Source organism: Saccoglossus kowalevskii, chromosome 17, assembly GCF_978046115.1.
Source record: "Saccoglossus kowalevskii chromosome 17, keSacKowa6.1, whole genome shotgun sequence".
Lineage (NCBI taxonomy): Eukaryota > Metazoa > Hemichordata > Enteropneusta > Harrimaniidae > Saccoglossus > Saccoglossus kowalevskii.
The window spans coordinates 787880-812998 of NC_140657.1; the positions used below are offsets into that span (position 1 = coordinate 787880).

At 36.9% G+C, this 25119-nt stretch overlaps 2 protein-coding genes across 2 annotated transcripts in view; one reads left to right on the plus strand and one right to left on the minus strand.

Moving 5' to 3' along the window:
- The window catches only part of LOC100373187 (nucleoporin NUP188-like), a 109679-nt gene extending 94353 nt beyond the window's left edge, over positions 1-15326 (minus strand). Inside the window, exons 1-10 of the mRNA XM_085492356.1 lie at positions 15264-15326; positions 14512-14566; positions 13821-13894; positions 13222-13306; positions 12822-12902; positions 12352-12396; positions 12123-12215; positions 9419-9544; positions 2063-2110; positions 1615-1701 (exon numbers count right to left, since the gene is read on the minus strand). Of these exons, the coding sequence (XP_085348482.1) occupies positions 1615-1701; positions 2063-2110; positions 9419-9544; positions 12123-12215; positions 12352-12396; positions 12822-12902; positions 13222-13306; positions 13821-13894; positions 14512-14566; positions 15264-15280 (711 nt within the window). The 5' untranslated portion in view covers positions 15281-15326. The remainder of the gene's footprint in view (positions 1-1614; positions 1702-2062; positions 2111-9418; positions 9545-12122; positions 12216-12351; positions 12397-12821; positions 12903-13221; positions 13307-13820; positions 13895-14511; positions 14567-15263) is intronic.
- Positions 15327-15515: 189 nt separating this feature from the next.
- Positions 15516-25119, plus strand: part of LOC100369016 (uncharacterized) — a 47000-nt gene continuing 37396 nt past the window's right edge. Inside the window, exon 1 of the mRNA XM_085492357.1 lies at positions 15516-15797. Coding sequence (XP_085348483.1) covers positions 15628-15797 — 170 coding nt within the window. The 5' untranslated portion in view covers positions 15516-15627. The remainder of the gene's footprint in view (positions 15798-25119) is intronic.

A 25119-nucleotide genomic window follows, 5' to 3' on the forward strand; every position in this document is an offset into this window, starting at 1 on the left:
CTCTAACTCAAATGTCAAACATACAATGCACATAATTCTAATCCAAATGGCAAACATACAATGTACACAATTCTTATCCACATGTCAAACATAGAATGTACACAATTCTAATCCAAATGTCAAACATACAATGTACACAATTCTAATTCACATGCCAAACATACAATGTACACAATTCTAATCCACATGTCAAACATACAATGTACACAATTCTAATCCACATGTCAAACATACAATGTACACAATTCTAACTCAAATGTCAAACATACAATGTACACAATTCTAATCCAAATGTCAAACATAGAATGTACACAATTCTAATCCAAATGTCAAACATACAATGTACACAATTCTAACTCAAATGTCAAACATACAATGTACACAATTTTAATCCACATGTCAAACATAGAATGTACACAATTCTAACTCTAATGTCAAACATAGAATATACACAATTCTAATCCACATGTCAAACATAGAATGTACACAATTCTAACTCAAATGTCAAACATAGAATGTACACAATTCTAACTCAAATGTCAAACATAGAATGTACACGATTTTAACTCAAATGTCAAACATAGAATGTACACAATTATAATCCACATGTCAAACATACACTGTACACAATTCTAACTCAAATGTCAAACATAGAATGCACACAATTCTAATCCAAATGTCAAACATACAATGTACACAATTCTAACTCAAATGTCAAACATACAATGCACATAATTCTAATCCAAATGTCAAACATACAATGTACACAATTCTAACTCAAATGTCAAACATACAATGTACACAATTCTAATCCAAATGTCAAACATAGAATGTACACAATTCTAATCCAAATGTCAAACATACAATGTACACAATTCTAACTCAAATGTCAAACATACAATGTACACAATTTTAATCCACATGTCAAACATAGAATGTACACAATTCTAACTCTAATGTCAAACATAGAATATACACAATTCTAATCCACATGTCAAACATAGAATGTACACAATTCTAACTCAAATGTCAAACATAGAATGTACACAATTCTAACTCAAATGTCAAACATAGAATGTACACGATTTTAACTCAAATGTCAAACATAGAATGTACACAATTATAATCCACATGTCAAACATACACTGTACACAATTCTAACTCAAATGTCAAACATAGAATGCACACAATTCTAATCCAAATGTCAAACATACAATGTACACAATTCTAACTCAAATGTCAAACATACAATGCACATAATTCTAATCCAAATGTCAAACATACAATGTACACAATTCTAACTCAAATGTCAAACATACAATGTACACAATTCTAATTCAAATGTCAAACATAGAATGTACACAATTCTAACTCAAATGTCAAACATACAATGTACACAATTCTAACTCAAATGTCAAACATACAATGTACACAATTGTAATCCAAATGTCGAACATACAATGTACACAATTCCAATTCAAATGTCAAACATAGAATGTACACAATTCTAATCCAAATGTCAAACATACAATGTACACAATTCCAATTCAAATGTCTATTGAATGATAATATAAGTCAAAATTTTAGGACAGAGAATAAGTGTGCAGTACTAACCTGGAATAATCTCAAAAATTCTAATAATTTGTCAGGCAACAATTCAAAATATCGATAAAACAGAAGTACTATCTCCAACAATTCACACTGTGGAGATATATATATATACAATAAATTCAATTTAATGAACAATGCTTATATTATAAGTGGATAGATTTTAGGCTCACGTCAAAGTGACATTTTTGATATACCAAGTACAGCCAATATGCCACATGTATTCACATTCATTTTGGCAGATGATGTGACAGGCCAATGCAGGATTGTGGACACATATTTACTTGATATTATTGATAATATACAGTATAGTTAGGAAAAGATCTTGGACTCAAAAAAACGTTAACAGAGACAATGTCAGACAAACCAGCTAACCCCTACACTTTCTCTTACATTTCATGGCATGGCATGGCATGGCAAGAAAAACACCACATGTACATAATTTATACATTACCTGTTCTCTGAGACAGTGCACAGCAAATCTATACGATTGCTTCTCATTCTGTTAGAATCAATACAGACAATATTAATAAGTATTAATAAGAAGTAGTTATAACATTATGGGAAACCAAGAACTAATAATATTAAAGCGGGAGAATCATCACCTGCGTACGCACGGGAATTGTGTCCCAAGCGACAATAACAACACATGCTAAAAACACAAAGGCTCATGGGTAGACGCTTGTTTGTAAATAATGACAAACTATGGCCATCTGAAGCATACGCAGGCGACAACTCCCACGCATTAACATCATACAAAGTTTAGATTATTATGGTAGATGTCCCATTAGACGGTTAAACTTAAATATTTGAATTCTGTAATAAATGAAGAATAAATTTCTATTATCAATAATAAATGAGGTTTAAAAAAGCATTATATTTTAATTGATATGTTTCTGAAAAATAAATATCTTAAAAATGTATAATTAGTTATTAGTCCTACAGGACCTTAATATTAGACTTAAAATCCATCGAACTTGTTTATGTTTACATGCTAACACAGTGACTGGATGGTAAAAATCAGTTGTGTGCTAACACGGCGACTGGTTGGTAAGAATCAGTTGTGTGCTAACACAGTGACTGGTTGATGAGAAACAGTTGAGTGCAAACACAGTGACTGGTTGGTAAGAATTAGTTGTGTGCTAACACGGCGACTGGTTGGTAAGAATCTGTTGTGTTCTAACACAGTGACTGGTTGGTAAGAATCAGTTGTGTGCTAACACAGTGACTGGTTGATAAGAACCAGTTGTGTGCTAACACAGTGGCTGGTTGGTAAGAATCAGTTGTGTGCTAACACAGTGACTGGTTGGTAAGAATCAGTTGTGTGCTAACACAGTGACTGGTTGATAAGAACCAGTTGTGGGCTAACACAGTGGCTGGTTGGTAAGAATCAGTTGTGTGCTAACACAGTGACTGGTTGGTAAGAATCAGTTGTGTGCTAACACAGTGACTGGTTGGTAAGAATTAGTTGTATGCTAACACAGTGACTGGTTGGTAAGAACCAGTTGTATGCTAACACAGTGACTGGTTGGTAAGAATTAGTTGTGTGCTAACACGGCGACTGGTTGGTGAGAAACAGTTGAGTGCAAACACAGTGACTGGTTGGTAAGAATTAGTTGTGTGCTAACACGGCGACTGGTTGGTAAGAACCAGTTGTTTGCTAACACAGTGACTGGTTGGTAAGAACCAGTTGTGTGCTAAAACAGTGACTGGTTGGTAAGAATCAATTGTGTGCTAACACAGTGACTGGTTGGTAAGAATTAGTTGTATGCTAACACAGTGACTGGTTGGTAAGAACCAGTTGTATGCTAACACAGTGACTGGTTGGTAAGAATTAGTTGTGTGCTAACACGGCGACTGGTTGGTGAGAAACAGTTGAGTGCAAACACAGTGACTGGTTGGTAAGAATTAGTTGTGTGCTAACACGGCGACTGGTTGGTAAGAACCAGTTGTTTGCTAACACAGTGACTGGTTGGTAAGAACCAGTTGTGTGCTAAAACAGTGACTGGTTGGTAAGAATCAGTTGTGTGCTAACACAGTGACTAGTTGGTAAGAATCAGTTGTGTGCTAACACAGTGACTGGTTGGTAAGAATCAGTTGTGTGCTAACACAGTGACTGGTTGGTAAGATTCAGTTGTGTGCTAACACAGTGACTGGTTGGTAAGAATCAGTTGTGTGCTAACACAGTGACTGGTTGGTAAGAACCAGTTGTATGCTAACACAGTGACTGGTTGGTAAGAATTAGTTGTGTGCTAACACGGCGACTGGTTGGTGAGAAACAGTTGAGTGCAAACACAGTGACTGGTTGGTAAGAATTAGTTGTGTGCTAACACGGCGACTGGTTGGTAAGAACCAGTTGTTTGCTAACACAGTGACTGGTTGGTAAGAACCAGTTGTGTGCTAAAACAGTGACTGGTTGGTAAGAATCAATTGTGTGCTAACACAGTGACTGGTTGGTAAGAATTAGTTGTATGCTAACACAGTGACTGGTTGGTAAGAACCAGTTGTATGCTAACACAGTGACTGGTTGGTAAGAATTAGTTGTGTGCTAACACGGCGACTGGTTGGTGAGAAACAGTTGAGTGCAAACACAGTGACTGGTTGGTAAGAATTAGTTGTGTGCTAACACGGCGACTGGTTGGTAAGAACCAGTTGTTTGCTAACACAGTGACTGGTTGGTAAGAACCAGTTGTGTGCTAAAACAGTGACTGGTTGGTAAGAATCAGTTGTGTGCTAACACAGTGACTGGTTGGTGAGAATCAGTTGTGTGCTAACACAGTGACTGGTTGGTAAGAATCAGTTGTGTGCTAACACAGTGACTGGTTGGTGAGAAACAGTTGAGTGCAAACACAGTGACTGGTTGGTAAGATTCAGTTGTGTGCTAACACAGTGACTGGTTGGTAAGATTCAGTTGTGTGCTAACACAGTGACTGGTTGGTAAGAATCAGTTGTGTGCTAACACAGTGACTGGTTGGTGAGAAACAGTTGAGTGCAAACACAGTGACTGGTTGGTAAGATTCAGTTGTGTGCTAACACAGTGACTGGTTGGTAAGAACCAGTTGTATGCTAACACAGTGACTGGTTGGTGAGAATCAGTTGTGTGCTAACACAGTGACTGGTTGGTAAGATTCAGTTGTGTGCTAACACAGTGACTGGTTGGTAAGATTCAGTTGTGTGCTAACACAGTGACTGGTTGGTAAGAATCAGTTGTGTGCTAACACAGTGACTGGTTGGTAAGAATCAGTTGTGTGCTAACACAGTGACTGGTTGGTAAGAATCAGTTGTGTGCTAACACAGTGACTGGTTGGTAAGAATCAGTTGTGTGCTAACACAGTGACTGGTTGGTAAGAATCAGTTGTGTGCTAACACAGTGACTGGTTGGTAAGAATCAGTTGTGTGCTAACACAGTGACTGGTTGGTAAGAATCAGTTGTGTGCTAACACAGTGACTGGTTGGTAAAAATCAGTTGTGTTCTAACACAGTGACTGGTTGGTAAAAATCAGTTGTGTGCTAACACAGTGACTGGTTGGTAAGAATCAGTTGTGTGCTAACACAGTGACTGGTTGGTAAGAACCAGTTGTGTGCTAACACAGTGACTGGTTGGTAAGAACCAGTTGTGTGCTAACACATTGACTGGTTGGTAAAAACCAGTTGTGTGCTAACACAGTGACTGGTTGCATACGAAAATTTGTGCTTACAACTGGTTTTTAATCCATGTCGAAAACGTGCACAGAATGGTCGTTTTGTGCACGTTTTCGACACGGCTTATCAGCTACCTCAAGTGCCAAATCCATGAAATAAACAACCAATGTCAATAAAGTAGCCTAGGTGTTAAAAATGGATTAAGTACTGGCAAACCAACTTCTGCATAGATATGTTTCTAAACGCTTGCTTTTTAGCTGATTTAGTCATCATTTTTGAACTCAGAAGCCCGCAAAACCTGATATTACATGTGAGAACGAAACAAATCCGTCGAGATTTCACGTTTTCCCGTAAAAGGGATGCTGGCTGTTCCCTCTCTGGACTCCCTCCCCGCATATACTAGTACTGGTACTACCATGGATTAGTACCTTCCATGGTACTACCAACTCTAACCATGTCCCCATTTTGTGACGCATGTCAACTATATATGGGCATCAATACTCATTTCGCCCAATATTTCACTTTTATAACATTTTATAACATATCACTTAATTTCCGACCGGAAACACGACCATGTTTTTATCCCTTTTTTTTCTCCCTCGCTTATTAAAAACACTGACCGCTTGTTCAAACACTGAACACTGGCACATGAGTTGTCGAAATGGTTGTTTTAGTGCTAAAGTTTGAGGATTCAATGAGTATTAACCATTATTTAATTTCGAACGACACTTCCAAACCATCATACTTTGTTTCGTTTGCGAACGTACAGCGGGACTGTGTTCCGTTTGAATCCAGGGCTGCTATATCGTTTCAACAACATGATTATCGAGACAATTACGTGATACAGGCAATGCTAACTCCTTAGGGCAGAGAGCAGATACACCAGGAACATATTGATGCCACGGCCATGTATTTCAAATGCGAGCATGCAGACGGGCGATATTTCTGGGTTTGCGCGCTCGAAAAAATAAGCGAAAATTATTCAACAGGCGGTTGCAAAAGCGATTAAAAATGATAATCGAAAAGCAGAAGCGAGCAGGAGGTTGGGTGAAATTAGTGCTGTACATTCAGGTCCTTTGTAAAAATACGATCGGCCAAGATCTATATCATTCTGAGGCACGCTAGAGACAGACAAAATGCAGTTTTAAATATTGACACCGTTCGTATTTTTTAAATGAGTCAAAAAATAAATAAATTGTATGCTGCTTAAGCGATGATGGATCGAAACAGACTCGTTTTGCAAATTTTAACGGCTACGTTCTGCTGAAGATATAAGACTTCACTTTCGGAGTTATTACCGAAGATAATGTACAACAGCAAAAAACAACAACATTTGGTTATGTGAAATAGAGTAGCATTCATGTAGGTTCAATCAGTATTGTTGTATCGTCTATTTCGTCAACCGAACGTTACTACCCGTACCTGCTCGTCGATTATTATTGCAAATGTCATTTTTTTCCAGAATCAATTGGGTATAAGTACGTTATTTTAGAATGATTTTCATTTGGTTTCACCAAAGACAATTGTCTTTGGTTTCACGTGATAGTTAATCTGATTTATCATATAGCATTACAAACAGGAAGTCCTCGGCATGGGTCAGAGTACTAGTATACCCCAGACCACTCGTTTTGATGAATGGTCTGGGTGTGGCTTGTGGGTAAGAATAGAAAATGAATTTCGGTGAGGTTGTGATTATTTGGATATTTGAGAACAAATTTTTACGATTGAAATGAAATTATCACGTCTAGGGGTGAATTGTTAATAGGTGAAGTGATGTTAAAAACATAAGTAGTTCATCTTCTTGCGTACACCGCAACAACAAAGGTTTATTTTCTAACACAGATCTCCAGTCAAGAGGGTGGCGTTTGGACGTAACCCTGGAGTTAAACCATAGACAATATAGTAGGAAGGACAAGCAACTCCAGTGATTCTATTGTAGCAGGGTAGGCTGGAAAAAAGTTAAGCTGATTTAAACTAACCGTTAGCATAAACTAAATATTTATTTCCATTTCTCGTTAAGGTAGAGATGCCTGACAGGTATTTTAATTAGTTAATTAGGCAACCAAGATGACCTCCCTTGTCCACAAAACTATATACAACCAAAACAAAGTCAGCTTGAACATTCAGTTGTGAGACATGACAAAATAAACGGTGCCAGTGATAGATTTCGCGAATGAAAGAACAAAATAAACTCAATCAAAGGCGCCGACCACGCGCGTTCGAAATATATAGAACTGACGAGAAATTTCGCCTGCATCTTTCACTCGCGCAAACGCACACACATGCTATTTCCGTATATTGAATACGTTGGTAACGGAAGGGACAAGTTTAAATCATCTTTGTATTAACACAACTTGAAAGCAACAGTCTCACACTGAATATATGTTTATAAATTATCAAACTAAACAATCAATGAAGCGGACTGCGTAATTTCGTTGATGAGAGTCGCCTACGGTATTCCATCGGTATTCTAAATGGCCGTTGCTGATCACGAGTTCCCGTGTGTAGATGATTTGCTCGATGTTTTTTTTTCGGATTTTGATGACGGTGGAAATGATAATGAAGAAGATCCAAACGCAGTATACACAGCAATTCATGTTAACAACTCTGTGTGTGTGATTCAGAGCCCGGGCATCAACATCGAAAATAGCGAAGATTTGCGTTTTCTTGATCGTCACGTAAAAGAAACCCTTTGAAACGCTAACAAAAAACCGAAAATAGTGAAAATAAAATAATAAAGACAATCGTGCCTCATTTATTCACAAGTATTCGAGTTATTTTGTTGAAATTATTAATAAAAACAGGGTATAACGTAGGTAGACGTGCATTCAGGCTGAAAGACTGGACGTGTAGTCAAGATGGCGACAGACGTGAAAACGGAATGAAAGTCTATTAAAAAAATGCGAGACAGACAACAACAAAAAACAAGTGTAGTCAGTGAAAATAACAAAATTTGACGATTCATGCATCATGAAAACAATAATATTCGTGTATTTTGTCGAATACGGGGTACAAACTTACACATGCATTCCGTTTGAAAAAGTGTGAATAAGTAGTCAAGATGACGACAGACATGAAAACGGACGGATTGAAAGTTAATTTCAAAATAAGTGCAAGACAGAGAACAACAAAAACCGAGCACAGTCGGTGGAAAATAACATAATAAGAAGATTCATGCATCATGAAAACTAAAATATTCGAGTATTTTGTCGAAAACGGGGTACAACCTTAGACATGATTTCCGGTTGAAAGAGTGTGAGCTATTGTCAAGATGGTGACACTGACAGACGAGAGAACATACGGATTCAAAGTCTGTTTGAAAAAAAAATGCGTGGCAGAGAAAAATAAAAAACGAGCATAGTCGGTAAACAATAACATAATAAGATTCATGCACCATGAAAACAAAAATATTCAAATATTTTGTCGAAAACGGGGTACAGACTGAATATAACATGTACGGAAACATTACTGCCGTCTGAAACTAACTTTTAATTTTATTCAATTAATTAGTGACATCGCATGGAAGTAAATATGACGTCATTGTTTACTTGCTCATCATAATATTCCAGCCCTGCTTACGTTGGGCATACGGCGTTTGACATTGGTGTTACTATATTAATATACTGTCTATGGTTAAACAGGGCCCAAATTGACAGGGAGTAAAACACGGAAGTGGAAGAGCTGTCCATGCATTGACCAATCACACAAGAGCTCACAAACACCAAGGAAATATTTGTTGTTGTACTTAACAAAGGGGTTTGGCACTAAAAACAATGGAACGTTTATAGGCTTAACGTTGGATTTAGATCGTGTTATAATCCAAATCCCCTACTAAGACTTGTAAGCACCAATTTTCATATGTGGTAAGAATCAGTTGTGTGCTAACACAGTGACTGGTTGGTAAGAATCAGTTGTTCATACCAATAGATAAAAGACTGGCATTGTTTGCTCCAGTTGTTATTAAATATGTTTGTATGTGTCCCTAATAAACCAATTTATGTCGAATGTTGGCACAGAAGATTCACATACAGGTCGGCAGAAAAAAAATAGTGTGATGGCTTATAGGATCCTATCAAATTAGTCGAATAATAATTCCTTAGATCCTAAAGTAATATTATTTTACATACACAAGGGTGGTATTATTAGCATATTTTCAGTTTACACTTACCATCAATTGCCCGTGTTTTTGCGATGTGGGTACCATTGAAATAAAACTCTTTTCAAGTTGTGATATTAAGTTTTTATTTAGTTGATCATCTTGCATTAAATCATTAATACTTTCACTATATTGTACCTATAAAGAGAAAGATTTTGATGATAATAATCCAGCAAATGATTGTATGATGACATATCGTCTCACTGACACACTTTAAACACATACTGCAAGCAATGATTGTATGATGACATATCGTCTCACTGACACACTTTAAACACATACTGCAAGCAATGATTGTATGATGACATATCGTCTCACTGACACACTTTAAACACATACTGCAAGCAATGATTGTATGATGACATATCGTCTCACTGACACACTTTAAACACATACTGCAAGCAATGATTGTATGATGACATATCGTCTCACTGACACACTTTAAACACATACTGCAAGCAATGATTGTATGACGACATATCGTCTCACTGACACACTTTAAACACATACTGCAAGCAATGATTGTATGATGACATATCGTCTCACTGACACACTTTAAACACATACTGCAAGCAATGATTGTATGATGACATATCGTCTCACTGACACACTTTAAACACATACTGCAAGCAATGATTGTATGATGACATATCGTCTCACTGACACACTTTAAACACATACTGCAAGCAATGATTGTATGATGACATATCGTCTCACTGACACACTTTAAACACATACTGCAAGCAATGATTGTATGATGACATATCGTCTCACTGACACACTTTAAACACATACTGCAAGCAATGATTGTATGATGACATATCGTCTCACTGACACACTTTAAACACATACTGCAAGCAATGATTGTATGATGACATATCGTCTCACTGACACACTTTAAACACATACTGCAAGCAATGATTGTATGATGACATATCGTCTCACTGACACACTTTAAACACATACTGCAAGCAATAGAGCAACCTATTGTTTCAAACTCTGATTCATAATGGCTAACTCATAACAGTGTTTAATATTGAGCAACACCATGACATGACTTATTTACTAAATACACAAGTTTTGAGTTTCTGAGCGTGTTTCAGGTTACTGAATATGCTCTTTACAAAAAGTGGGGAATGATTGATGATAATAACACATGCAAAGAATGGGTCGAATTGACTAGGGTTCACTTCCAATCAACAGAAATACACAGTTTCAGGCAATTTTATTACTATACCAACTTCAGTTTTGTACAACAAATTTAAATTAAATTATGTTACATGTTTTTCATTCATACACGTAAAATGCATAAAGACAAAATATCATTTATTCCCCATGGTATTCATACATGTAAAATATTCCTGGGATACAACATACAAGCAGGTATCATCAACTTGCTGAAAACTGGTGCAGATGACAAGTTATAAAATCATCCCCCACTTTTTGTAAAGAGCATATTCAGTAACCTGAAACACGCTCAGAAACTCAAAACTTGTGTATTTAGTAAATAAGTCATGTCATGGTGTTGCTCAATATTAAACACTGTTATGAGTTAGCCATTATGAATCAGAGTTTGAAACAAATGCAAGTTAGTAAGTTTAACATGATGTACAATGTAATTGTAAACTTTGATCATAATCAGTCAAGGCATGTCTGAGATATGGCTCTAGAACAGACAATCAGTCAAGGCATGTCTGAGATATGGCTCTAGAACAGACAATCAGTCAAGGCATGTCTGAGATATGGCTCTAGAACAGACAATCAGTCAAGGCATGTCTGAGATATGGCTCTAGAACAGACAATCAGTCAAGGCATGTCTGAGATATGGCTCTAGAACAGACAATCAGTCAAGGCATGTCTGAGATATGGCTCTAGAACAGACAATCAGTCAAGGCATGTCTGAGATATGGCCTTAGAACAGACAATCAGTCAAGGCATGTCTGAGATATGGCTCTAGAACAGACAATCAGTCAAGGCATGTCTGAGATATGGCTCTAGAACAGCATTTGTTAACACAAAATTTCTTTCATTCAGCCATTTTGAATTGGATATGAAAGACATTAAAATCTAATTACGTTTGTACTAAGTTTGAAGAAAAGCTGTGAAATTATGACCAAGATGTGGTTCAGGAATGCTAGAAAAGCAGGACTTAGGTGGGATATATTCTGACCAAAAAGAAAAAGAAAATGTAATTACATAAAAAAATTAATTAATATTCATGTTCTTCAAATAATACTTCATATACTGTATTAATCTCAATGTCCTTTATAGAATAATGTGACATGAATTGTATAAAAGTTCCTAAATAAATTTGCAGTAAAATATATATAAGCAAAAAAAAATACGAACCTGAAAATACACTTGTCACTTTTTTGTTTTATAATCATAATGAAAACAAAATATGACCTTTATTTAATGACAGATCTCAGAGAGCATAGTACTAACAACTGGTACTCATTATCAGCAATATAAACTACTCCATTATTTTCTGGGTCAAAAAATGTTTCATTTCAGCAAAATTTTACTGCACATCTTGAAAATTGCACTTGCTTACCCCAAATTGAACTTTGTAATAAGATTACCAAATTTGAAGATGATCAGATAAAATGTTTCACAACTGAGTCAGCAATAACGACAACAAAGACAGACATTTCCCTGCTCATATAACTTTACCTTCGTCTAAGATGATACAGATAAAAATGATCACCATACTTACTAGATAAGGATGATTCTCATCTTGCCAAAAACTCAGGATGTGCTTTATACAATGTAATAAACACATTCTTTCAGAAAAATAGTATTCCATAATCTAAAATTAAACAATAATATCATTTATTACTGAGAGTGAAGATACAAAGTGTATATTTCCATCATGTGACGTAATACAAATGTAGTAACAACGTGCATATCTGTATATATCAGTCAGAAGTGAAGTGAATATTTACCTTGATAATCAAAGCCTGTGAATTCCGTTCTTCACCTATGATAACCTATGATTACAAGATAATGTATAATCAATTTCCCACATCATATACAGTAATCACATTTATGTATTACCATTACATAGGTTTATTGAAACACTTAAAATTCCTCAGAAGGAATGAAAATGGTTACACTAACTGCTAAAACACAGATATAAAACATACAAATTTTACAAGAATGACTGTCTAAAGCACAACAATGGTTTAAAAAATAAATCAACAGACTACAATTGCAAAAAAAACTATTAATAAATGTTGGTAATAATATTGGGAAAAAAATCGCTCACATTAGCCACTCGTAGTACCAGTACAAACATACATAGAAAAACTTATAATATCAAAATTGTTCAGACAAGGTGTAAATATATAGACAGAGTGAAAGCAAGACCTTAGTTACGATAGTAACCATAAGTACATATTATATAGAACATTACCTGCAACTGTTTACGAGTGCCTTTGAAAGCAAACATCAAATAACTTAGTAATAACTGGTGACTTTGCCATTCATCAAGACCCTATCAATAACAAACATGTGTATAAAACAATATAATAACACTGGAACACTGATAGATAAACTGAACTTGGAATTTGCATAATTTTAAACAGGATATAATAATAATACCAGCATGAACAAGCCAAATGTTGTGATTTGTTCTTTTGGACATAAATGGTTATCAGTCAGGTAAATATGCTATTTGTCATGTTAGCCTCAGTATACCAAAGTATATACAGTATAACAGACACAATGTCAGGAAATGAACATTAAATCTAAGTTGAGGTCATGTATATAGTAGGCCATACATACAAAACTTAATATTTGTGTTACACACTTACCAGAAATGTGCTGAGTTTTAATATAAACTCCTTTGATGCCTTCCCAATGGTATTGTCATTTTTAAGTCTGTTTGCAGAATCATTGCTAAATAAAATAAAAATTGTCAGTCTACATATAGCCAAAAAATGTAATGTTCATAAAAAGCTTTATTTTAATTCATTTATTTAAAACATTCAAAATTGAATACACAGAGACACTCTGTAACATGCATGTATGTGTATAGAATGTATGTTTTGAAATCGTGGACACAAAGAAACAATTTTGTAAATAAAATGTGGTCATTGGTGAAGCAAGTGTCAAGAAAATCACTGAATCTTGTCAAAATGACTATCAGCAGGGATCTCAAGTTAGTATATTTCTGAGCACTGTTTCGTCATTCAGACCAGTTAAATAAGTGGCTACTGTTTTCCTTCTTCTGAATGCATTGGACCAATATTTTTATATTGACTAATCATTAATGCATTTGACGATTCATTAGTCTGTGACAAATAAAAACCCAGACCAGTTCAGTTCAATACTCTCGTGACTCATCAGTGCAACTTGAGCACACAATCCAAGTTCACTCAATTTGCTTTAATCAGATTCATTATTTCCTTACCTTGGTTTTTTGTAATAATCAAGCATTTCCAATAACCTCTTCTGATTCAGTTTCAAAGCATTGCATATTTCTTCCTAATAAAAAGACAAGGTGAAAAAAAATGCTTATAAATTTCTGAATAAAGAATTTCCCCAATATTTTGAACAGAACAGAATTTATCTTTTTTACAAATCACACCCTCTAATGACGAACACTTCAATGTTGTAAATGGGTGACTCAAAAGGCTTCAAAGCGTTAATATTATTTTGATATGTTGATGTCCAATCAATGAAGATTACATTTTTGAGAGTTTTTTTATGATATCTAGATGACGAACAACCACACAAATAAACAGTTTTATATCAGAACAAGGATGCTGTCAGGGAGTATATCAGAATGGTGTATTACTCTGTACATACTACATGCACATGCTAGGTTAATCATTTTTAACAATGACACAGTGAAAATACTGGAAATTTGTCAAATGCATCTTGTCATTTACATAAGTACAAAACCTTTCATGAAGTGCTGAACACTCTTGGGGAAAACAAGATTTTCAACATGGCTGACAATAATAACTATGCATCTTTTTAAAAACAGTAAAATGTACAAGTTGATGACCCATAACAAAATAATGGTCACTATAAACAGGTTTGAGTGTATTTAATAAAATTATAGTGCTTCCCCTCCTCCCTTCATGTTAGACACTTACCTGACTCCTAAGGGCAGATTTACCATTTATAATCTGCAGCAACTCATGGTTAGAACTGAAAGATATGGTTAAATTATTACTACATCTTTTTATTGCACATGTTTATTACTTTACTCAATACCACTGACTTTTAAATGTTTGTAAATTAGAGAATAAGTTGGTTGATGAACAGATTGTAGTGCAGTGTAATGTAGTATAGCGTAGTGTAGTGCAGTTTAGTGTAGTATAGTGCAGTGTAGTGTAGTATAGCATAGCGTTGCGTAGTGTAGTGTAGTGTAGTGTAGTGTAGTGTAGTGTAGTGTAGTGTAGTGTAGTGTAGTGTAGTGTAGTGTAGTGTAGTGTAGTGTAGTGTAGTGTAGTGTAGTGTAGTGCAGTGCAGTGCAGTGTAGTGTACTTATTTGAGCTCAGTTTTCTGAAAGTGTTCATAAAAGCAGTGGGGGTAGTGCCTTAACCTCACAGTTCCGGGTACCCGTATTTGTCGAAGTCTACCCCAGGTATACAGTTCCTGTGGTTACCCACTCAGTACAGTATACCGGGGGTATGTCACTCTAAGTACGTCTGACCTCCATGGTCTGACAGGGGATGCTTCCTATGGGTTCTTTCGTCGAAGCAGATCGATCGAATTGTTTAGAAAAATGAAAGGTTAAATAAAAGCGCACTTCACACCTAAAAAACGTATAGCTGCATATCTCGATCCTTTCATAACCGCAACTAAACAATACAAAGTTTTATCAACAAAATCCATGCCTTACCGACTTGAAGTCGCCATTTTTTCTTTACCGCTTTTCTTGGCTTTGCCTTATGGTGGCGCTGTGTGCTGACGTCAACTCTACCACAGTTCTTTGCGATGTCTCTGAAACAGAATATATGCTGGCCGTTCAGCTTTTTTGAGCAAGATATCTGAATTAGAGGGAAACGTATCACATATTCATGTTTATTAAACAGCATAATCTAATTCAATACAACAAACTTTCAGTAAATCCATCGAGTGAGCGTGTGAGTTGCATTGTGGGTACAGTGGAAAGTGCGCTTGCGCAGTGCGGGGTTTTCAAATTTTGTTTGTGGTATTATTTGCACGACATTTTGTGAGTGCATTAATCCCTTGTAGACGTTTTTATGAACACTGTAAGAATGGAGGAATGTAACGAAGAGTGGGAGTTAAGCAAAGAGAACGTTCAACCCATTCGACAAGGTCGAAAATTGACCAATATTACAACGGCATTACAACCAAGCGGAGTCGGTGAGAATCATCAACAAAGTAATGTCCTTATTCAGCAACGGTTACAGTAAGTAGATAATCAGTTTTTAAGTCTTTCATCTCGCGTTGTAAAACTGCAATTTTCAACGACAAAACAGTGTCAACAATGCGTGGTAATGGCCTATTCCCAACTTCTATATTGAATAAGTTTTTTTGACTCCCGTGTGCGAAGCACAAAAAGAGTCTGCAGTTAGTGTGTCTGTCTGTGTGTGTCTGTTCCATCGATATCTCAAGAACCAATGTTCAGATTTCAATGAAACTTGGTATATAGCTTGTCTGGGGCAATGCGCAGATTTGATTAGTTTTTGGTTGACACCCATGCATATTAATGAGCTCTTCTGCATAATAATGTGTGAATTTTAAGCTATTTCAGTTATATCTCAAGAAGCATTAAAACGATTTTTATATAACTTAGTAAGAATGGGACTACCGTTAAAATCCTATTATAAACCACGGTTTATATTACAATGTATCAAATAAAAAATTGGGATCAACAGCTCAAGTTCGGGGTGCGGTTTATATTAGGGACATATTGCAATCACTTACCCCAGACCATTCGTCCCGGTGTTATCGCTATCGCCACACGAGACTCCAGCTTGTCTCCTATACAATTTTCCTTCCGCCCACTTAATTTTAATATTCATATGACCTTTGCACTGACATCGATAGCCAATCGCATTCGACCGCGGACGTCACTCTAAATAAACAACTGAATAAATTAATATACCATATTTGGAAGATAGCGGGTAAATTCAACGTTGTTGGTGTGTTCCTTCGGGTTCCGAAGTCGCACGAAACGAGTTCATGTTCCGTTATCTTTCGCAAGTAAAATAGGTCGATATGTATTAAACATGGCATTTGTTTTCTTGTTTTAACCCCCTTATTACGCAAGCTTCCGTCGAAGTGGTGTTTTTTTCGACAATTTGTGGCATGTTGCAAAACGAACGAAACATTGCGGCATTCTTAGCGGTGGTAAGGGATCGACTATGTCGTCACATTTATGTCTCGTTTGAAAGAGAATAAACAACCGCTCAGAAAAATATGTTGCTAATATTTAAGTGCGGTGCCTTGAAATCGCCTGCCCGACGTCCAAATTTCAAAAGGATGTTCGATTTGCAATGACGACCGTTCATATGTACTAGGCGACGTTACTAATTATTACTAGGGTCGGTGTTTGCATTAAGAATTATAGAACAAAAGATCAGCAAAGTGGTGCTTTTGTCGGCGATTTTGTCAAAGGGAATATTGATAAAATGTTGCAAAACAGAATCGCGAGTTGGGTGAAAAATTGCGCCGGCGGCATTCTCAGCGATGGCGACACCCGAGAAACACCGTGTCACGGTGCATTCGTGCATCAGTACACCGAAGAAATACATACATATTGTTGCGGACGACTATTGTAGACTGTGTTCGTGTAGTCTTCCAGTTTGTGGACAGTTAAAGTCGTGTGTGAATTTATTCAAGCCAGGAAAAGCAGGAGGGATAACTTATGGAAATCGTCTTTCCAATTTGATCCAGTGCGACGTTGTGAAAGGAGCGACTCTGTCGTCTCATCTATGTCTAGTTTGTAAGAGAAAGATTGATAGCGCAGAAAAATCCGCCAATAATGTAAAACAGTTGCGTGAAATTGTCAGTCATTCTAATATCTCCCAACCTGTGAACGAAAGGGTTAAGCGTGCTGCCTTGAAATCGCCTGCCCGACCACGTTCAAGTTCAAAACGACGTTCCATAACTTTCTCACATTCAATTTGCAATGATGACCGCAGTTCAAATGTACTTAGCGACGTGACGGACATTAACAACCATGATGTTGAAAAGGAGTTTGATGAAAATATGCCATTTCCAATTAGAAATCATTTTGATTTGATTTATGGATGGCGAGCACCGACACTCCGATCCGATGAACTAATCAAAACTAAAATGGCGCGTGTCACGTGACTTTGTTTACTAAAGATAGCGTGGGCGTTTGATTGACACTCAACTCATTAGTATTCCACCAATCACAGCTACATCTACTTTCTGGATGTGCGCAGTCAAATTGTATAGGAGACAAGCTGGAGTCTCGTGTGGCGATAGCGATAACACCGGGACGAATGGTCTGGGGTAGCAATCACTAAATGGGTATGGTCATTTTTTCCCCACATCACTTGCACAAAACAAACAATACACCGTACAATCTTTTGAGTATAAGCGTAACTCCAATTTAGATGTCAGGGAAGAGTGATAAGCGTCACGTCACAAAAAAACTGTTCACATGAAAAAAAAAATACTCGGTATATTTAATGTAATATGCATTTTTTTTTATTTTCTTCGTAACGGAAAGTATATTCTGACAGGAGTTTCAAATAAAAACAAACATTAATGCATTGCTTAGTAGAAAATGATCATGGTACGGCACTAAAAAAAGGTACGGTACCATGGGTACGGTAACGCAATCCGGCCATGCTTCTGCTCACAAGTCAATAACTTATTTGTTTTCGAACTGTTGAAAATGTTGATTATTACTCAGTAGTGATTATAACAATGCACGAAAAATAAATTCGTTGAATTGTTATCAAATGCAAGTAAAATTCAACTTAGTTTCACCGTAAGCGAATTATTTCGGTCACATGTAAACGATCGATGCGACATCCGCCATGTAGTTTGAATGCACACGAGACATTACTTGACCGGGTAGGTCAAGTCGCTAATTAACCAATTATCTTGTTCAAATTATCTTAGTTCATTTAATTATGTTAATAACAGGTCACCGACTTCATGGTGAACGAAACCCGGAAGCGATTTACCGATAATGTAGTGCGATCTTTTGGCTTTGATTTCCATGGAAAAACAACATGACTTGTTTTTAAATCAAGAAACTAGTTGTTTTCGAAAGATAAACTGAGCATTGAAAAAGAATTTAACAGTTTTTCGGTGAAAACAGCTCATTGTCGAAAACTTGCGACACACTGACGTATTCATAATGAGTATTGACAAAAGTTGTCACAAGACAAAAGCAGTTTCACTGCATGTTTGACATCCTAACACTACTGAACAATAAATAGGTGTGAATATTTTTAGGCACGTTGTCGAAACAAATGAATAGGATTAGGAACAATGTACCAGCTCGTTGAAACAAAGTCGGTCACGGTCTTGTTGAATTGGGGTGCGGTTAGTAATAGGTACTTTTCATGTTTTCAATTTTTGTTGAGAACTCTTTAACACTGAAGCCGAAAACAGGGATGCAGTTACTATTAGGTATGCGGTTTATAATAGGATTTTAACGGTAATGATTGGCTGCTGCAATTCATTGTTGTATTTTACATTTTAATTAAAATTTAGCAGTCAAATGCCCGCAGATGCACCCAGTGGTGATTTCTCTTGCTGTCATGTTAGTTTTCGCAAACACGCTAAAAAGACTTAAAACAATTATTTCTTTTTGTAAAACAAAGAAGAAGTCCCGACTTTTTCAGTCTTTTTCTACAGTACAACTGACTCAATTGTTTCAATACAAGTGTATAATTTATTGTGATGTGTCGTCCCTCATTTACGAGTTTGTAATTTGGTCAGATTTGACCAGAAATGATTGTATGAGTGGGTAATATGCATCGTCAATTAATAAACAAGTAGAAAATTTCATTGGAATGATGAGAGCAATGGCAGCTAGCTTGTGCATATTTGGAAACACTTCTTTATAACTTTTTATAATCATTTCTTATTAAAAACACTGACCGCTCGCCCAAACACTGGTCACCGGCACAGGAGTAGTCAAATGTTTGGGGATATACAACGAATGTTAACTACCGGGTATTATAAATTCTGAACGGCTCTTCAAATCTATACCACTCTGTATCGTTCGCGAACAACTTCATCTGTATCCAATACTATAGCCGATACAATATTGTAAACAAATGCCATGATATCTGTCATATCGCTATTGTATACACTACCTTTTTTTATTCTGGTTTGCACAAATGTCGAATAGCCGTCAAAAATTCAAATATATTTAGTTTTTAACTATCTATAATTATATGCACGCAATTTGGCCCTTTGACTTAGATTTGATTGGTATTGAATATTTTATTTTAAACAATATTCTGACATTACTTACTGCCCCAAAAATGTTTCAACACAATTGCGGTATGACTGTCCGATTTACAAGTACATCGGGTAATATATTAATAACCATTCTCACCAATCGTTAGCTTAGGAGAGAGTAGGAAATCAAACAGCCGCAGGTCGCCTGCCTTTTATGCATAGATGTCATGACGCCGTCTGACCGCGGTCGGGTACGAAAGGCTCGCACAGCAATTCACGTATATTGTCAAGACAATGAATGAACAGAAAGGACTGGGAAATTAAAAAGATTATATTGCCACAAAGTTAAATAAATCTGGCTGCATCAAATGCTTGGAAACTAGTTATAATATTTTGCAAAAGACTGACTGATCAACGATATCATTTTGGGAAGCAATTGAACTTTAAGTACTTCATTGCGTAACTTACTGCACGGCGATGCTGACATCAAGTGTGTGTTGACCAAAGTTTGACCCCCAAGTCACGCACTGAACAGGCGCGTTACCTTAGCAATCTTTTTCTTTCATGCTCCGCGCGTCGATCTTGTAAAATTGTTATTAGTTCTGACGGTGCTGTACGCAAACTTGTATATTTTGAGGTCGTTTACTTAGGGAACTGATCATTACCACCAAGCCGGTTTCCTGAGAGTTTCCTGCGGCATGCGTTTCTTTACCGTACCAGCCGCTGCTTTACCGTACCGGCCTGTTCTTCACTGTTCAGGTCGGTTCTTTACCATACCCGAAGGTCATTAGCTGTACCGGCAAGGCCGTTACCGTACTGGCAGGAGGCAATTCACACTTCTGACAAGTTAATTTATGCATTGATTTTCCGGTTTACCGGTAAAATGCCGACCTGTTTAAATTTCTGTTTTATGCACAGGATCGCCAGAGAAAGCAAAACTGTAGAATTAATTTGAGTAGAATTTGTTTAGTTTGTAGTTATAGTCTGTTTATAAATCATTTTGTTCATGTTTGCTATGCGGTAGCTTTCGAGGTCAAATACACCACCAGGGCAATTTGTTGCGTCTTTTTATTTGTCAGAGATTAAACTTTACCATTACTAGTATTATTGCATAATATTTACATTCAAGTTGCGCGTGATAATGCTACACATGATTTTTGTGAGACCATGGAGCTCCCAGTACATCCATGTAAACTGTTGGATATGACTACAGACGGAACTGCGTCTTTATTTTATATATTTTTATTTTTTTTAAATTGGGATCAGTGCTCCCAAATCAACTGAGCCGACAAAGTGGATTACAAAAATAACAGTTCCATGAAAGTGGCTATATTTGTGTATGATGAATCCTGAGTCAGTAGTTTTGGCATGTAACCTAATGGTTTTGGTTATTGTTACAAATGCACAATGCAGACGTAATTTTGTTTTCATTTGTTCCCTTTATCTGGCGCCAGTGCACGTGTGCTTGGATGTTTTTTTATTCAGTGAATGGGCTAAATATTTGACGACGTTGCCAACGTATTCAACATACAAAAATAGCATGTGTGTGCGTTTGCGTGAATGATAGATGCAGACGAGATTTATTAAACGCGTTTTATTAGTTTATTTCCAACCCGAGTGGTCGGCGCCTTTGATTGCGTTTAGTTTGTTCTTTCATTCGCAAAATCTATCGCTGGCACCGTTTATTTTGTTATGTCTCACAACTGAATGTCCAAGCTGACTTTGTATTGGCTGTAATTATATTTTTTTTTGTAAAACAAAAAAGTCCCGACCTTTCCAGTCTAAATCGTATTCTACCCCAGACCAAACAGCCCTTTTCAGGGCCAATCACATGTTCCAAAAAGAGATATACCGGCACACATGCACACTCTGTTTTGTTATAATAAAGTTACATTGGGGATTGTTGGAGAGGGTGTGTAAATATGTTTGGTCAATTCCATAAGCAAAATCACAAAATGAGGTCGAAAAGCAATGGAAAAATGTTGACCTAGAGCAAGGTCAAATTCCGTTTTACGCACTTGAATTTTATCTGGACTACGTGCACGCGTTGCGCGTGTTATTGTCAACAAAGTATCAAAACAGATTTTCGAACGCCCAGGCCCGAATTTAAATACATGTGACCTCGGCCAAGCGAGTCACGCTGACACATTATGCATGTATCATCGAATTCATGCGACAGGTTGAGACGTTTTATTCAACGTCGTGGGTAAGCTACGATGTAGGACTGTCGTTTTATAGCATTACAGGCGATCATGAATATTTGAATAACACACATATATTGAAAAAAACACATGCGAAGAATTTCAGAAAGACTTTTTTATTTAATTTATTTATTTGTATTTCAACGGTTGTCCGACTTTCTTTCCACTGTGTGAGCTACTGACAAATATAAACAAATAATTAAACCATCGAGTCCTCTAGTCGACTAGAACGTAACACTGTTGTACAAGTCATAAAAAAAAATTCTTATTGTTTGCAAAATGCCCAATTAATTCATGCATGACTCACGGTTACCGGCAGGGCGCCGATCAGTTACCGGCGCTTTGTTTACCATGCATTCATTAATCGAAGGTGATAAATAGTCAGTATTGGTCCTATCAGTACGGTAATTGTCCAGTCGGTACAGTAAAGCACCGGCCGGAACGGTAACGCAACGGTCGGTACGGTAAACAGAGTCAAACTCACAGGAAACCGGCTGGGTGGTAATGATCAGTTCCCTTAGTGCGCTGCTTTTCTAATCAAATTTGTTTACAGTGTTGTACCGGCTCTAAAAATTTCAACATTGTAATATATCCCTTTCATAATGATAATTATGCAAAGTCAGTTATTTAATATTGGACACAGGTGAAGTTTCGTCCGCGAACAATACAATGTGGTATAGATTTGAAGAGTAGTTCTGAATTTAATAATAGTTAGTACCCGCTGTATCCCCAAACTGTATCACTCAAAACCACTATTTCGATCACTCCTGTGCCAGTGACCAGTGTTTGAGAGACCGGTCGGTGTTTTTAATGAGTCGGTGAGAGAAAAATTATGATAAAAATGTGGTCGTTTTCCGGTCGGAAAATAAGAGATAAGCGGTCGATTAAAAGTGGGAAGCTGGGCGAAATGATTACTTTAGTTCAAGTGATATTAACGTATTTTTAATTTTGTTTTTAACTCAAACAATATTTACTCACTGTTTACTATAGCTAGAGCGCTGTACGTGTCTTCATTTTCAGGTTAGTTCTTCTGCCGATTTCTCGCATCCAACAATGTGATTTTTTATTTTGGATTTCGAACACAACATTTCGCCATGTTTCAACTTTTAAGTAGTCAGTTAACAAGGTTTTTCATAGTAGCATTTCTATGGGATTGACGTACAAGCATGAATGGGTTCAATTATCAGTGTTCACTGATGACATCATTGAACTGGCCCTCTAGAGGCCAAATGACGCCAGGAAAAGCGGTCGTTTGTCGTCTGCTTATCAGCCCGTTTTATACCCGATATTTAGCGCTTTTCGCAGCACATACAAGTTGTTTTTATCGACAGAATTCATTCATAGATCTCAAATTTCATGTACAGAGTGTCAAAAGCCACACCTCTGCTCCCCTTTAAATCATCATAAATATCACTGGAAATAACTTGCCAATACATCAATCATTTCTTGCATAGTTCTCTCTGAACGGTAATTAGCATTGCCACCCTGGAAAGAGGGAAAATTACTCTTGGTATAAAATTCAACATATTCATCAGTATTTAAATTAATAAATTGAATAAACAACAATATAAGTAATCGCCCTTGAAAGGTGCTCAAAATATGAGCAACCAAGGTCCTGCACAAGATCAAGCAAAGACCCAAAATTCGTCGTATGTGCAATCTCGTGTTTACAAATGCAATGAAGTGCACCTATAAAGGCCTGTCTCTCTAAACTGATGTGACGTTCAACTGATGACACGATGCCATCATTAACTTCAGCCAATTTTGAATCTTTTTCTTTTTTTACTGCCATTCTATGCATATCTGTTTTCAAGTGTCCAATTATACTCTGTTTCTCCAACGCTGTACACAGCGTTTTCGTCCATACATCCGCCCTGTTCCTCTGTCTCACTTCGTGCAGGCCGCGCATAACATCTCTATTCAGGAAGATAAAATAAACACAAATAATTGTTTGACTGAATGAATTTATCCTGAAAATATCACCACAAATAATTGGCTATCCGCGAGGAATGCCCTTATAATCACTTTTGTCGTTTTGTGTGCGTGCGTGCGTGCGTGTGTGTGTGTAATTTCCAGTGTTTTCACGTATGATAATGTTTCTTCTGTGAATTTTTTCAAACTTGGCAGGTAGGTCACACCTTCACCCTGGTTATTAGGAAAAATCAGGAAAAAATGTTTGCCCTACTGTTGCCATAGCAATATCCAAAAAACTGATCTCCTCCTACAAATTTTGGATAAAACACTTCAGACATATCTCATTCTACTCAGCTTCAGTGTGGGCACAAAGTTACTATTTGAATTTTTGATATCTTTTTTCATTACCGAGAAATTTGATCCCAAAGTTGTGGTAACATTTCACCTGCGACGGCTTTTAACTCCTCTGTGATTTTTTTCGGCTCGGCCGATTTTGTTCATACAGGTAGGTCGTACCGTCACTAATTGGAAAAAAAATCCTGGCCCACCACTGCCATTGGAATATCCAAAAACTGATTTTTGAATACTTTCGCCCCAAATGTTTTACCTCCTACTAGTTTTGTAGTAGCAGTGTTCAAATGACCATGCTTCCTATTTCGGCTACATTGCCCACTGGTAGATCACTAGCGCCGACATTGTTACACTGTAGCAACGTAAACCCAACGCAACTTTGAACTTTGAATGAACTGTAAATGCTGCCTTCATTCTAGAAAATCCTATTGCAAAACAGTTGGAAACAATACCTAAATGTAACAGCAGAATACGTCCTAGCACAGTCACTCTACCAGTAGAGTGACTGTGGTCCTAGTAATAAACTAAGTGACTTCTAAAGACTGAATGGTGTTTGCGAACTCTGTATACGGGCCCATTTAGTTATAAACCGACGTTAGCTTCACGTTTATGTCACACCATGGAAACAGCCAAAAACATATTGCTTGTTTTTGAGCGGAGCAGATCGCCAACCAGCCTACCGGCTTCTCTGAATATGACTGATCGAATATGACTGCCACGGCCCTCGGCGCTAATAAGCCCTGGGGAGAACCCTGATCGCAACTTGGTACACTTCTAACAACCTTGATTGGTTGGCCCCTTTTATTCGTCAAGTGTTTTAGAGAGTTTGATGTTTTTTCATTTATTGGATAACTTAAACCTACTGGT